Raw genomic sequence first — 12685 nt, 5'->3', positions numbered from 1 at the left:
ACTTTCGCGATCCCATGGATTGTAGCCCACCAGGCTCCTCTGTCCATGGGATTATCCTGGCAAGAATACTGGAGTGGGTTGCCTTTTCCTGCTCTAGGGCGAGAGGAGGAGGGAGTGACGGAGGATGAGATGGTTGGATGACATCACCCACGCAATGGACATGAGTTTGAGCAAACTCAGGGAGATAGTGAAGGACAGGGAAGCCTGGTGTGCTGCCATTCACGGGGTCGCAAAGAGTCAGACACGGCTTAGAGATTGAAAAAGGAACAACTCTAGGGGATCTTCCCCACCTAGGGATCAAACCTGTGTCTAGCGCCACCTGGGAAGCCCTGTTATCTGAATTGTTGATTAAAAAATATTTTCACAACCTGAAATTAGAGAGTTATTTTATTTGGTGGTCAAGTTTAGGACTCAGAACCTGGGAGACAGCATCTCAGTAGCTCTGAGAAAACTGCTCCCAGGAAGCAGGAGGGGAAGTCAGGCAACCTACAAGTTTGCAACAAAGGGAGCAGGCAGTCTGAACATCAAAGATCAGGGATTAAGTTAAGGAACTTGGCTTTCTATGTATGAGAAGAAGCAAGCCTCTGTACTCACTGAATTCATTCCTTTCATGTGCACCTCAGCTATCTGGGGCCAATCCTGTTTCGTTATTCACCTTCTTGCATTCTCCCAGCTCCTCAGCAATTGGGGCAGGGGGGGACCCAGGGAGGGGGGCCCACCACATCCACTGGATCACACGGATCACAATTAGTTTTAGGGGCCCTCATTCACCTTTGGAGGCCGGAAATCACTGATGGCTGTTTCATTTCTTGTGTATTGATATGGCAGGAGATATTTTCGTTTCACAGTATGTTGCTCACTACCAGAAAAAAAAAAATTGCTATGTCAAGGTCATTGTAATGAAGAAGCCTTTCAAAGACCTGATCTCCAGCCCCAACCCAGACCTTCAATTCCCTCAGGAGAGAATGTCTGGAATGGCCAGTCCCCTGCCTGCCACAACGGGTTGCGGCACCAGCAGGGATGAGCCTGGTTCCCTGAACTCCCGTTGGTTAACAATGCAACCCCGGAACCCCCTCCAGAGCTCTGAGACCAAAGGAGGAATTTCACCGGGCCACTTCAATCCCACTCTGCCCCCAAAACCTATCCAAGTGGCTGTTGCCAGCCTCACACGAAGTGAAGTTGACATTCGGCAATAGTCTAAAAATTAAAATTTTAAACGCACAGTATAAGACAGAAGTCAGGGAATATTGCATTCCTTGTGCCTGTAAATGAAAAGAAAGCAGCATATCTTCACTACTGTGTGCTCCGTCTCTTGGTCTTGTCCCACTCCTTGCGACTCCACGGACTGTAGCCCTCCAGGCTCCTCTGTCCGAGGGATGCTCCAGGCAAGAATACTGGAGTAGGTTGCCATTTCCTCCTTCAGGGAATCTCCACTATCTGAAGAGACAAAGACCCCAGCAGGGTGATGGGAGAAGATTATTTGCTAAAACATTAGAAAAACACTTTCCCATTCAGATGACACGACCTATGAGGGATAAAGGGGATGGGGGGGGGGGGGGCAGGGTGTGTAAGTGTTGGGTCCAGGAGTGTGTGTGTGTGTGTTCATGTGTGTGTGCAAGTGTTGGGTCCAGGCTGTCCCAGCCATCTCAAAGCTGCAATTTTACCCACAGCAGATCCACCCAGTGATAAATTCAAAAATCATAAAGCCTTGCTAATGCATTTCAGTTAAAAGGGTTGAGAACAGAGGTCATTTCATGGTGTTAATAACACTTCTAGGGGTTCTGACAGCAGTGACATTTCAGAGAAAGAAATGCCCAGGCAGCATCAAAGAGATCAACATCTGATACTGTGCATTGTTGGCAACATTCAAAAGCTACTCTTTCAGTCTTTGTTTTCCTACTACCGTTTGCATTTTGTGAGCCTGCTTGTTGTCTCTTTAGACTCAGATCTACCTGATTTTGCCTGCTAATAGCTCCTTCGTCATTAAGAGAGCCACAGTAGGGTTATTCAAATACTCGAAATGGAGAACAGTTAAACTCTCTGCTGAAACCTTAGTCTAGTGGGAGATATAGGGTTACTTCCTTGGTAACACACTCCTCCACCCTGCAGTCAGGTGAAGACGTCTCTGTAGAGACTTGCCATGTGGTTGTAGTAAACCTGGGCTGTGGGCGCAGGTGCTGAGGGAGGACCAGGAGACACCCCTGAACTCTTGAGCGGGTGTGCTTGGGAGAGCCCGCCCTGGAGCAGGGGATCACCGTGTCCGGAAGATGCTGAGGACCCCCGGTGTTGCTGGGATCCCCGGGGCATGACCTGCACCCAGCAGCATGCCTGGATGGTTCAAAAAGGCGTGGTACGGGCTGGCTTCTCTGCTCAGCTTCTCCTCCTTCATCCTGATCGTCGTTGCCCTGGCGCTGCCCCGCTGGCTGAGTGGGAAAATCCTCTGTCAGACGGGAGTGGACCTCGTCAACGCCACGGATCCAGAGCTGGTCAAATTCGTCGGAGACATTTACTACGGACTCTTCCGCGGTTGTAAGGTGCGGCAGTGCGGGCTGGGCGGCCGCCAGTCCCAGTTCACCAGTGAGTATACTGCGGCCACAAGAGCTGCTTCAGAACACTTATTTGTAAATGCTTGTATGGGGTGTGTGCACGCGCGCTCCGTCACCGAGTCGAACTCTTTGCGACCCCATGGACTGTGGCCCACCCACCAGACTCCTCTGTCCATGGGCTTTTCCAGGCAAGAATACTGGAGTAGGCTTGTCTCTAAATGCAGAATTGAAGAGCTGCTTCAGTCTAAGGCATGATGACAAAATCCACAGTAAGCCAAGGACTTACTCTTGTTCAGCATCAAGAAAAGATCTTTTTTTTTTTTTTGTAGGTCTTTGTAGTTTACCTCTATGAATAATCACTATTAATATATCGAGTGCTTACTTGTGTCAGATATTCTATGAAATGCTTTCCATGGCTTGTCTCTGTTAGGCCTTGTAACAAATTTATAAAGAAGGCGTTATTAACATTCCCATTTTGCAGAGGGTTACACGGAGACTTAGAGAGTTTATTACATAACTTGCCTGAGGTCAACCAGCCAGGAAACAGAGTCAGACTTTAGACGCAGCCCCGCAACTGGGGTGTGCTCAGCCAGTCTGGCCTGCGAGTATAGACTGCCTGCTGAAATGAGGCTTACACTTCTGTTTATATTAACATAAAAGCTTCCGATTCTGAGAGAAAGCAAAAGAGCCCTGCATCTGAGCACTGGACTCAGACCACCCGGATTCAAAGCCCTAACCCGTTGTCTCCTGGCAGGGAGAGCTTGGGCACAGCTGCTGTCTGTGAGCGTGAGCGGGTGCTGACCTGGGCGGCGGACATCCAGGTCACCGCAGAGCCGCCCTGCGTGAAAACGGAGCAGGAATCCAAGCCCAGCGTGTGAAGGGCCCTCTGGGAAGGAAAAGCCAGCACAAAAAGGCCAATTTTCTGCGTGTCTTCAGAGTGAAACAGATCGCCGGTGGGAACGGTAGCCTACAAATTCATGATTAATCCACATAATGGAAAATCAAGGGAATAAGGAATTTTATTCATTATTTGATTTCTATATGTCAGAATTGTAGTGGAGAAGGAAATGGCAACCCACTCCAGTACTCTTGCCTGGAAAATTCCATGGATGGAAGAGTCTGGTAGGCTACAGTCCACGGGGTTGCAAAGAGTCAGACAGGACTGAGCGACTTCACTTTCTTTCTTTCTTTAGCCAGAGTATCGTCTTAAACATATAAAGAGAGAAAACTGAAACCACTGACAAATAATACAAAGTGGCTTCACTTATATACATGAAGGATATACATATTAAAATTTGTTAGGTCTAGCAATAAAAAAAAAAACTCAGGGAATATTTATATTTACCCAGAAATTAAATTGGACAAGGGATACTGAAAAAAATACTAGGTCTTTTAAGAATATGAGGGGATAAAATATATCAGCAAAGCTGATTGACTTTGCTATACAGCAGAAACTAGCAACCACATTGTAAAGCAACTATACTCCAATAAAATGTAATAAAAGATTACATAAAAAGCTGAAAACACATTTAAGATAAATAAATATAGCAAAGAAATAGGACAAGCTAAAAGGAAATGCTGACAACTGTGTGCACTACTTGGTTCTGAGCTGGGTCCGTTTACTGCAAAGGACGTCGCTAGGATAACTGATGGAACTTGAACCAGGCGTCAGGATTACAGCAGTCATACGCCAGTGCTAACCTAATGATTTTGATAGTTGTATCACGGTTGTCAACGAGAATGCCCTTTTTGAGGAAATTGCCCTTGAAGTACTCAGGGTTGAAGGAGCTATGTACCCTCAAATGGTTCAGGGGGAAAAAAAATTATTGGTAGCATTAAGGTTATTTCAAAACCACTTATACAAAAAAAAAAAAAATTAAGTGGGAGATGGCACAATTTTTTAAACAGTTGTAGATAATTTGCAAAATTTTTATTCTATATTGGATATTCTCAGCATCAGAAGTGAGTCTCACTACCTTTAGTAAAAGGTGAAAGATTTATATGATTTGAAGAGAAACCAGCATATATTTCTTGATACCTTTAGATGTACAGCTCCTAGAGCCAACATCACCTCCCTGTGTGAGGTACCTAGGGGGTGCATCAGAGCCCACCACCCCCAAGACAGAATCAGGATTTACCTGCTACTATCCATAGAAACTAAAAAAATCCTGCTCCTAGGGCCTGTGTGCAGATCAGAATTGGGGGGTGGGTGTGAAAGTGCTTTGTGAACTGGAGTAGGAAGGTTTGGTTAGGTCTCGTAAGACAAACAGCCTCCATTCCCACCTTCATAGGGGTCGCCCCTAGAGTCACCCAGGAAGGTCAATTTCCAAATCAACCAGGGAGTAAAGCAAAGAGCTATATATATAGGATGGCTTCCCAGGTGGGTTCAGCAGTAAAGAATCTGCCTGCCGATGCAGGAGACTCAAGAGACCTCGGGTTCAATCCTTGGTTAGGGAAGATCCCCTGGAGAAGGAAATGGCAACCCACTCTAGTATTCTTCCTTGGGAAATCCCGTGGACAGAGGAACCTGGTGGGCTACAGTCCATGAGGTTGCAAAGAGTTGGAACAACTGAGCAACTAAACACATATATAAGCACTCATATATGCAGCACAATCTTGATTAAGATCCTTGTTTATACCCAGACTTTCTGAAATAAAAGCAAAACAACCTAACCATTTGAGTGGAAAGAAAGAGACAGATGCTCATTTAGCCGCATTCACATATTCAGCCATATTGTAGAGTATTTGTGGGCCTGGCATTTGAGAAAAACCCAGGGGATGAGCTAAACAGAGGCCTGTCTGCCTCCAGAAGCTTTCCATCTGGGAGAGAGAAAGGCAGTAAGTGATCCCTGAGCAGTGACACATTACTGTCACAAGCTTCCTTCTTAGTTCATTTCCTTCAGCCATTTCGGTGCTGGAGAACAGATCTTACTTATGCCCATCTAACTGACGAGGAAACTGAGGATCAGAGAAACCGATAAGGGAAATAATTTTTGTAAAAGCAGCTGATGTGGTGCCTGAAAGGTAGTATGTGCTTGACCATTTTCAGTTTGCTGGGGCCCTCATCATCTCTCACCCTCAAACATTCCGTCCACAGTCAGACCTGGAGCTGACTTCAGATCTCACACTTTTCTTATTTCTGTCTATTTTAGATAACAGTCCTCTCTCAGATGTGTCTTTTGCAAATATTTTCTCCTGTTCAGGGACCATGTTGTTGCTTTTTTGACACTGTCTTTCACAGGGGCAGAATTCTTTCCATTTTAATGAAATCTAATGTATCAATCATTTCTTTATTTTTTGCCTTGTTAGGGGTAAAAAAGACCTCTGGACTTCTCTAAGATATCAAAAAGTATATGATACTTAGGTAATTATGTAATTTGAGATGCTGATAGGTGGATTAATCACTTCTGGGATTCAAGCAAGGCAGCTTTTATATGTACACAATAAGAATATTTATTCAAATTCAGGACTTGCCTGGTGGTTCGGGAGCTAAGACTCAACATTCCCAATGCAGGGAGCAGCTAAAGATGGAAGATCCCACATGCTGAAATGAAGATCTGACACAGCCAATAAATAATACATTTCTGTTTTAAAAAGGAATATTCAAATTCAAAATAAAGCTTCTAGAATTTCAGCTCTGCTAGAACTAAATTTTTATATCTTTGCTTATCCAAGTTATCTGATTTTCCTGCTATGCTCTGTGTGTGTATGTGCTAGGTCTTTTCAGTCATGTCTGACTCTGCGACCCCATGGACTATGGCCCGCCAGGCCTGTCTGTCCATGGGATTCTCCAGGCAAGAATACTGGACTGGGTCACCATGCCCTCCTCCAGGGGATCTCCCCGCCCCGGGATCGAGCCTGCATCTCTTACGTCTCCTGCATTAGCAGGTAGGTTCTTCACCACCAGTGCCACCTGGGAAGCCCCCACATCACTTCATATGCCCCAAAATGCCCTCGCCCATCATAGTAATTGGTTATTTCTCAATTTTTTATTAAATCAAATCTGGAGATGGTTTCATATCATTACATGGATATGATTAATTCTTTTCAAAAGCTATATTGTGTGGATCGTGCTTTAATTAATTAAATCAGTCTCCTGCTGATTCGTGGGCTTCCCAGGTGGTTCAGTGGTAAAGAATCTGCCTGCCAGTGCAGGAGAGGCAGGAGACCTGGGTTCTATCCCTGTGTTGGGAAGATTCCCCTAGAGGAGGAAATGGCAACCCATTCCAGCATCCTTGCATGGGAAATTTCACGGACAGAGGGGCCTAGCGGGCTACAGTCCGTGGGGTTGAAAAGAGTCGGATAGAACTCAGCACAGCACCGATTCATAGTTTTGTTTCTCTCCAACCTTTTGCTACTTTAATGAATATCTGATACACACACACACACACACACACACACACACACACACACACACACACAGCTTTAAGCGCATGTGGGAGTGCTTTTCCTAGAAGTGAAATTGAAATGAGACATGCTGCCAAATTCCTCTCAAAGAAAGTTGTATGAATTAATATCACTACCAGGTTTGACAGCATCTCCTTCCCTATACCTTCATGAATACTGTATATTAGTGAACCTTTGATCTTTGCCAATCACATAGGTGATGATTTTCTATTTTAAGTGTTTGGTGAGGGTTATTATGCTGGTCATATGTCCTAAGGATTGCGTGAGCAAGTAAGGGGATAAGGAAATGATTAGATAATCAGGCACAAGCTACCACGTTTGGAATAAACAAAAAAAAATGCTGAGAGTTTGCAATAAAAAATAAAAAACTAAAGGACACCAAGATATAAGGAATGGAAATGAAAATGAGAAGCCCTACAGGGGAAAGTTCCATGGGAAGGAGTTCATGTTCCAGGGTAAACCTTCTCAGGCCGAGGAGATAACCACGTGGAGATAAATACACATGGAAATACAGAACTAAAAGGAAAATTAGATCAGAACTAAAGATGTAACTGTGGTGTGTCTGGAAACCTCTGAGTGGAAAGGACAGTTTAAAGGGAGTGAGACCAAAATTCTTGTTCTCAGACTTGGCAGACACCAGCCTTCTCTGAATAAAAATGGGCAGGTGAGCCAGCAAAGGAGCAAGGGGACGGGGTCAGGCAGAAAGCGGAGCCAGGAAAGCTCTGAGTCCTGGATCTCAGTTGGGGTGGGAGACGGGCTGGTCTGTTTGGTGCCAAGTAGTGAAGCAGGGAGGCGGGAGTGCACAGGATGGCCCCAGATGAGACCAGGAGGTATTCAGTAGAAACCTCGGAGTAGTTGCAGAGGAAGGGGTTTGCCCAGGTGTTTTTATTTATTTATTTATTTTAGCTTTCATCATTTTATTTTGTTTTAAAGTCTTATTGAATTTATTACATCATTGCTTCTGTTTTATGTTTTATTTTTCTGGACATGAGGCATGTGGGATCTTGGCTCCCCCAGCCAGGCATTGAACCTGCACCCCCTGAACTGGAAGGGCAAGTCTTAACCTACTGGACCACCAGGGAAGTCCCCGCTTTCATTGTTTTAAATCATTCATATATAATAACTGAAATGAAACCAGTGACTGTAAGCTCTATATACCATGTAGTGTATAGGACTATGGGGCTTCCCTGGTACTTCAGACAGGATAGAATCTGCCTGCAATGCGTGAGACCCAAGTTCGATCCCTGGGTTGGGAAGATCCCCCAGAGAAGGAAATGGCATCCTGCTCCAGTATTCTTTCCTGGGAAATTCCATGCACAGAGGAGCCTGGTGGGCTACAGTGCATGGGATTGCAAAAGATCTGGACAAACAACAAGACTCTGACCCTGATGAAAGCTTTGTGATCGGCCTTCTTAGACTGCTTCTTGTGCCAGGCTCCTTTGCTAAAGAGACACCCCCTGAGGCTTGTGTGGATCAACTCACACCAGATCCCAGAGCCGCAAGGCCGTTGCAGCTTAAACACCTAGCTGGGGCATGTTCTGATTTTGCATCCACCCCAAGGAAGTGAAGGTTGCTGGCCAACGGAGAAGGGGTAAATTTATCTGGGAAGACTCTTGCTTTGTGGAAGCCCAGTGCTCGCTGCCTTGCCCTCACTCCACCATGCTAACGCCTTCACAGTAAGCGGTCTGGGCTGTGTACCCTCGAGCTGCGCTCTGAGGCTGACGTGTTGGCTGTGTCTTGTCTCTGCAGTCTTCCCACACCTGGTGAAGGAGCTCAACGTGGGCCTCCACGTCACGGTTCTGCTGCTCCTCTTCTTGGCCTTGGCACTGTCTCTGGTCAGCATGGGCTTCGCCATTCTCAACATGATCCAAGTTCCATACCGGGCAGTCAACGGCCCCGGGGGCATCTGTCTATGGAATGTTCTTGCAGGTAAGGGAGGCCCCATGCGGAGAGAGATTCCTGCCCACGCCATCAGGAAGCTGAGTTCCAAGTAGGTGGGCAGAAGGTGTGAAGGAATGAAAATACCCCACCTCAAGCTTCACTTCCCTGGGTCTGTTACCTTCTTGATGGGCACCAGTGTCCTTCTTACTAAAGTTGAAGACTAGCTGTCATCATGAAGAATCAGGTCTTAGCATGTATGAGAGGCTGAGGACTTGGAGCAGCAAGGTTGAGATGAGAGATAAGGGAAGACAGAGATATGGGGTGGAGAGGTGGGGCCCCTGGGACCAGTGGCAGGGGAGCTGCTGCCATGATGCTGGAGGAACCTCACAAAGAACAGAGGAGAAGGAACCTGGGGGGCTCACAGTCCTTATTTTCTGTAACCCTCACAACCTCCCTATGTTTGTTGTTGTTCAGTAGCTAAGTTGTGTCTGACTCTTTGGGACACCATGGACCACAGCCTACCAGGCTCCCCTGTCCTTCGCTATCTTCTGAAGTTTGCTCAAATTCATGCCCATAGAGTCCATGGTGTTATCCAACCATCTCATCCTCTGCCACTTCCTTCTCCCCCTGCCTTCAATCTTCCCCAGCATTAAGGTCTTTTCCAGTGAGTCACCTCTGTGCATCAGGTGGACAAAGTGTTGGAGCTTCAGCATCAGTCCTTCCAATGAATATTCAGGGCTGATTTCCCTTAGGATTGACTAGTTTGATCTCCTTGCAGCCCAAGGGACTCTGCCATATTATTAGACCCATAGTTATAAATGAAGAACCTGGAGCTCAGAGACATTAAAAGATGCACTGAAAGACACATAGTCATGAGTAATAGAGGCAAGATTCCGACCCAGGTATTACTGAGTCTAAGCCTTTTGTCTTTTCATTAATCCATGGTGTCATCTATGACCACCATGACCTATTTTCCAAGACAAAACCCAAGTCAAAAGATATGTGTAAGTGTGTGCAGGTGTGTTGATTTAGGAGCATATCTGGTATATAGAAATTAATTCACCTTTAGTTCAGCACTGAAAAAAATCACCTGTAATGAAAGTAACAAAATCCCAAGAATGATTTCAGAAAATCCAGGCCAAATGGTGAAGGTGCCCTGATGTCAATAACCCCTCACTACCTCACTACCTTATACAGGATGACCAGCAAGTATAAAAACAAGTAATGTTGGTTTTCTCCACTTTATAAAAAAAAGAAGGCAAAATTGAAGGCAAAGGGAGGAGACGACAGAGGATGAAACGTTTAGATACCATCACCGACTCAATGGACCTGAATTTGAGCAAACTTCAGGAGATAGTGAAGGACAGAGAAGACTAGTGTGCTGCCCTCCATGGGGTTGCAAAGAGCTGGACATGACTTAGGGACTGAACAATGACAACAATGTTGGTTTATCATGCATTAGAACCTAATGTCAGTAAATCAGTTATTACATACTTGCAGACGGTGACCATCCTGTAGAATTTCTTATAAACATGGCTCACTCCTATATAGACTTGCATATCTCTGCCTGAATTCTCACAGTGACTGGCATGTAGAAAGTGTTCAATCTCACTCTTTAAATAAATGCTTATCTAGGTCAATTTCCTTCCTTCTTGAGGCAGTGCTCTCAAGCTCAGACTATTTTTAAGAAGGCAATTTGACAAAACTTGACTCTCAAAAGGCATAAAAATATGAATAACCTTTGATTAAACAACCCCAAGCCGTCATTTATGCTAAGGAAATAACTGGAAAAGAGCACAAAAATATACATTAAAAGGTGTTTCCTGCTGCACTTTATAATATCAAAAATTAGAAGCAATCTAGAAATCCAGAAATTAAGTCACCCTTAATTAAACTTAATTAAGTGTGTGACTGGAATGAAGCATGATAGACCAATTTATTGTGGTGCTGTAACAGAATATTTAGCAACATGGAAAAAAATATTCAAGTTAGAAAAAAATCAAGTGTAAAACAGTAGGAGTACCATAAAACTAATTCTGTTAAAAAGAGAGAAATGTAAATAAATAAATTAAAATGTTCCAAGTGTTTCTATTTGACTTTTAGGGGGAAAAGCAAATTTGTATTTTTATCGTTATGATTTTCTTGGATGTCCAAGTTTTTTTTTTCAAGGAAAGAATGATAATCTAAAGAAAGAGAATAATAAATGTGTTTTTAAAATATTAATTAAAATCAGGGTAGGAGAAAAGTTGAGCGAAAGAGAGAGAGATGGGGAGAGAGAGAGAAACAGAGAGAACCCGGAAGGTCCAAGTCCAAAGCAACAGGTAGGGAAAGACATGAAGTCTTCCCCTCTCTCCTCTCCTTTCCTCCTTCTCTTATCTTTTCTAAGCTTGGAAGGAGGATATTAAAGAGGAGAGAACCGTCTAGCCCTCTGTTGATCCTCCAGTCTGCCCCATAAGATGCTCTTGCATCTTTCCTTATAGCCCTCAGGGTCTGCATACACGGGCTGCATTAGTTAGAGATGGAGCATATCCAACGTGGCTAAGTGCCCTTCACTGGGTAAAGGAAAAATTAAAGGGCTTGAGATTCAAAGTTGATCTGATAGGAAGCTTGTTCCCACACTTCTTGCCCCTCACACAGTGAACTATCTGCCGCTTTCAAAAGCAAATTAAAATTTGTGTCACCCTCAGAATGCTTTAAGGGGCTTCCCTGGTGGCTCAGTGGTAAAGAATCTGCCTGCCAATGCAGGAGACCTGGGTTTGATCCTCAGGTTGGGAAGATCTCCTGGAAGAAGAAATAGCAATCTGCTCCAGTATTCTTGCCTGGAAAAATCCCATGAACAGAGGAGCCAGGCAGGCTACAGTCCATGGGATCGCAAAGAGTCAGACACAGCCAAGCAACTTAAACCCCAAAAGTTTGTTGCTTGTGCCCAGAAGAGCCACCTCAGTTCTAGAAGTCGAACTGCAGAAAAAGGGGCTGTGTATGAGGGTGTACTTGATTGGTTTCAGGTGGAGTCGTGGCCTTGGCCATCGCCAGCTTCATGACCTCGGTAAAATTTCACGACCTGACAGAACGAATCGCCAACTTCCAGGAGAAGCTCTTTCGCTTCGTGATGGTGGAGGAACAGTATGAGGAGTCCTTCTGGATCTGTGTGGCCAGCGCCTCAGCCCATGCCACTAACCTGATTGTGGTGGCCATCAGTCAGATCCCCCTGCCGGAGATCAAGGCCAAGATCGAAGAGGCCACGGTCACGGCCGAGGACATCTTGTATTAATGACCTGCACCTAAAACCAGTTTTTGGTGTGAGTGGAAACCTCCCTTTTCTTTTTCCAGGTTTCACAGTCCAGAATGTCTGTGCTACTGGCAGAAAGAAGAAGGAAGTGGAAGGAGGGAGGGTAGTACGTGCACCAGAAAAGAAAACTTTCTGAATTTCTAGCATCTCTGTACTTCTTTCTCACTGACCTTGGAGTTAGAGACTCTGCCACTTGCCACCTGTCTGTGATGCTGGATGATTCACTTAATATCTATAAAATGGGAATATTAATGACCTTGCAAGGTTATAATGAGATTTTTTTGTTGTTCAGTCACTAAGTCGCGTCTGACCCTTTGCAACCCCATGCACTCCAGCATGCCAGGCTTCCCTGTCCTTCACTGTCTCCTGGAGTTTGCTTAAATTCATGTCCACTGAGTTGGTGATGCATCCACCCATCTCATCCTCTGTTGGCCCCTTCTCCCACCTTCAATCTTTCCCAGCAATCAGTGTCTTTTCCAGTAAGTTGGCTCTTCACATCAGGTGGACAAAGTATTGGAAATTCAACTTCAGCATCAGTCCTTCCAATGAATATTCAGGGTTC

The 12685-nt window shown here is 45.0% G+C and overlaps 1 protein-coding gene across 1 annotated transcript; it reads left to right on the top strand.

The window, feature by feature from the left end:
• Positions 1 to 2324: 2324 nt before the first annotated feature.
• CLRN2 (clarin 2) lies at positions 2325 to 12224 on the top strand. The gene is made up of 3 exons (XM_043906122.1): positions 2325 to 2577; positions 8703 to 8882; positions 11840 to 12224. Exons 1-3 carry the CDS (start codon positions 2325 to 2327, stop codon positions 12103 to 12105), a joined length of 699 nt encoding a protein of 232 aa, XP_043762057.1. The 3' UTR covers positions 12106 to 12224.
• Positions 12225 to 12685: the final 461 nt, after the last annotated feature.

This window comes from Cervus elaphus, chromosome 6, assembly GCF_910594005.1.
Source record: "Cervus elaphus chromosome 6, mCerEla1.1, whole genome shotgun sequence".
NCBI lineage: Eukaryota > Metazoa > Chordata > Mammalia > Artiodactyla > Cervidae > Cervus > Cervus elaphus.
This window is presented reverse-complemented; position numbering and strand designations above follow the sequence as displayed.